The sequence below is a fragment of the Polistes canadensis genome, unplaced genomic scaffold (genome assembly GCF_001313835.1).
Source record: "Polistes canadensis isolate GaletaPanama2010 unplaced genomic scaffold, ASM131383v1 scaffold_382, whole genome shotgun sequence".
In the NCBI taxonomy this organism is placed as follows: Eukaryota; Metazoa; Arthropoda; class Insecta; order Hymenoptera; family Vespidae; genus Polistes; species Polistes canadensis.
In genome coordinates, this window is record NW_014569929.1 from 35967 (window position 1) to 38628 (window position 2662).

A 2662-nucleotide genomic window follows, 5' to 3' on the forward strand; every position below is an offset into this window, starting at 1 on the left:
ATATTATATTATATTATATTTATTATCGTTAATTTTTTACAAAGAAAATTAATATTATCGATGATATATTTAATTTATCTCTTTTCCTTTTATTTACAATTTTTGTATATTTTTCTCTCTTACTCTCTCTCTATCTCACTAATTTTAATTAATTATATTTGACATAACTAACTAATTTTTTTATCGGGTCAATCAATTTTCTCTCTTTCTATTATTTTTTTATTGCATTTGACATATCCTCTCTTTCCACTTTTATATGCATATTTCCCATCAAGAAGATTATTTTTCTACATAACGTCAAAAATTGTTCTTTTTATATCTTTTTTTTTTAAACGTATATAGAATAATCCTTGATATACAATTGTATGACACCACCATCATATGCAGAAAGAAATAAATGTTAAGATAAATCGATATTTCGTCTATTCCATTACGGAAGTGTATGCATGTGTGTGTGTGTAAGTCAAATATATATATATAACAAAATGATTCGTTGTGTATTTTTCCAAAAGAAAAGAAAAAACACTTTTCATATTATACTTCACGATTTTTCTCAATAGTTATTTCTTTTAAAATGAAGTAACTATATACTCGACTAGGTCAATAAAATCTTACAAGGTCATACATGGATATCGTCAAAGATAGTAAATCGATAAACGCATTTCAATATAGAAATTCTATTTGTTATATCTCAAAGAAAACTTCAATTCAAATTTCTACAACATTCGAAATAATCAATCAATTTGAAACGTATCAAAACTATAATGTTTGCAATAAAATTTGATCATGTATGACAGTTTATTTTCTATTGAATATACAAAAATTTAATTTAAACACTGTCATATGATTTTGATTTGAATAAATAATAAACACACACACACACACACACAGTTTGTGGAAATATAATCAGAAAGTTATTAAAAGATACATCTTTGTACTTCGTGTGGTTGCAAAGATTAACATTCGTTGGATATTTATACATCATGGTTATAATCCAGATAGGAACAGAGAGAGAGAGAGAGAGAGAGAGAGAGTACGTAAACCTAATTATGTAAACATTATTCCAACCGAATCTATATACCAACAGTTATGATGATGATCATGATGATGATAGTAGTAGTGGTAATGGTACTAATGATAGTAAAAATGTTGAATAGTAAAGATAAAAATAATGTATAAAATTAACAGATGATTTTATCCGATCATTTGATATAGTACTTGTAATCTGTTAAATTTAATTACTATAACATTTGTATAATAAGTATTTGATGATACTAATATGAAACTTTATATTTAGTTCACACACAAATAAAATCATATCAGCAAAAGTTAACATTATCAATTATCTTTACTTAGAAATATAAATGTTATTCTTTTAATTATCGTTCAATTGTTTTTGTTACTATGATATCTATCTAAATTTTGAATAGAATTATTATTAATTGATAGATAAAATGATTTTTTTGTTTGATGTATTTTATTAATCACATTTGTTTGGAATATATAACGTCAGGATAAAAATTGTGATAATTTAAAGTATATTATAATTATCTATAGAATTCATTTTAATTTTGTCGAATAATTAAATTAGATAAAACACACAGGTAATTTAGCGTGTGTACATTTTATTTGTTTTAATTTGTAAACAATTTTCTAATCAATCATATTTGAAAACATATGAAATATTAATTCTAATGAAAATTTAATCATCGTGACAACGTCATATCAAATGTGTCTATAATATAATATAATATATTATATATTTATTAATAATAAATTATATAAATTTACTTTTTTCTGTTCGAGCAGATAATAAGCGAAGGTATATTGATGTTTACTGCAATCCTGGCAGGATTATACTACAGGTTTCTAACAGCAACAGCACATAAAAGGACCTTCGCTGGTACCAGAACGGTGATCGAATCTCGGATAAAATTAGAATGTGAAAGAGAACAGCAGGAACAATTATTGCTAAGCGTTATTCCGGCCTACATAGCAGCTGAGGTAAAATAACAAATGATTTTCTTACGAATATTCTCCAAATAGCTAAAAGAAAATGAAACCATACACACCAAAAGGTTAAAACGTACGTTTTAATCTCTCTAAACATTTTATATAGAAACACAATTATTAGAAAGAATTTATTTTTTTATATACCTGCATAATATTATTTCATTATTATTATATATTTTTATATTAGTTAAATGTAACAATTAATTTTTATTTATTAAATATATATAATAAAACAAATTAAATATTCATCAGACATTGTAATCGGGTATGGTGTTTTAAGTATGGTTCCCAATGCACCAATTTATCTAAAAAGGGAAACCCTTTTATCCCTTTTTAATCGCCTCTTACAACAAACGGGCCCACACCCTCCCTGACTGGGATTATTTTTCTTTATTTTTAAAGGAAACAAAAAATCATATGTTGCTGATTTATCGAAGAAATATTTAAACAATTCTTTTTCCACTTTTTCTTGTTATAGTTAAAAAAAAAGAAATTAAAAAAGATAAAGTATTATACTCTTTTTTTTTTTTAGAAAAAAAAAAAAAAAAAAAAAATGATAAGAATAAAAATGAAAAATAAATGGAAAAAATAAAAGAAAAATGTAATAGTTTTATCGAAAGATATCATACGATATTGTTTACAGGTTAAA

General features: G+C 24.0%; 1 protein-coding gene across 1 annotated transcript in view; it reads left to right on the top strand.

The window, feature by feature from the left end:
- Positions 1–2662, top strand: part of LOC106792130 (adenylate cyclase type 2) — a 14580-nt gene that overhangs the window by 2319 nt on the left and 9599 nt on the right. The window contains 1 exon segment of the mRNA XM_014758295.1: positions 1810–2086. Coding sequence (XP_014613781.1) covers positions 1810–2086 — 277 coding nt within the window.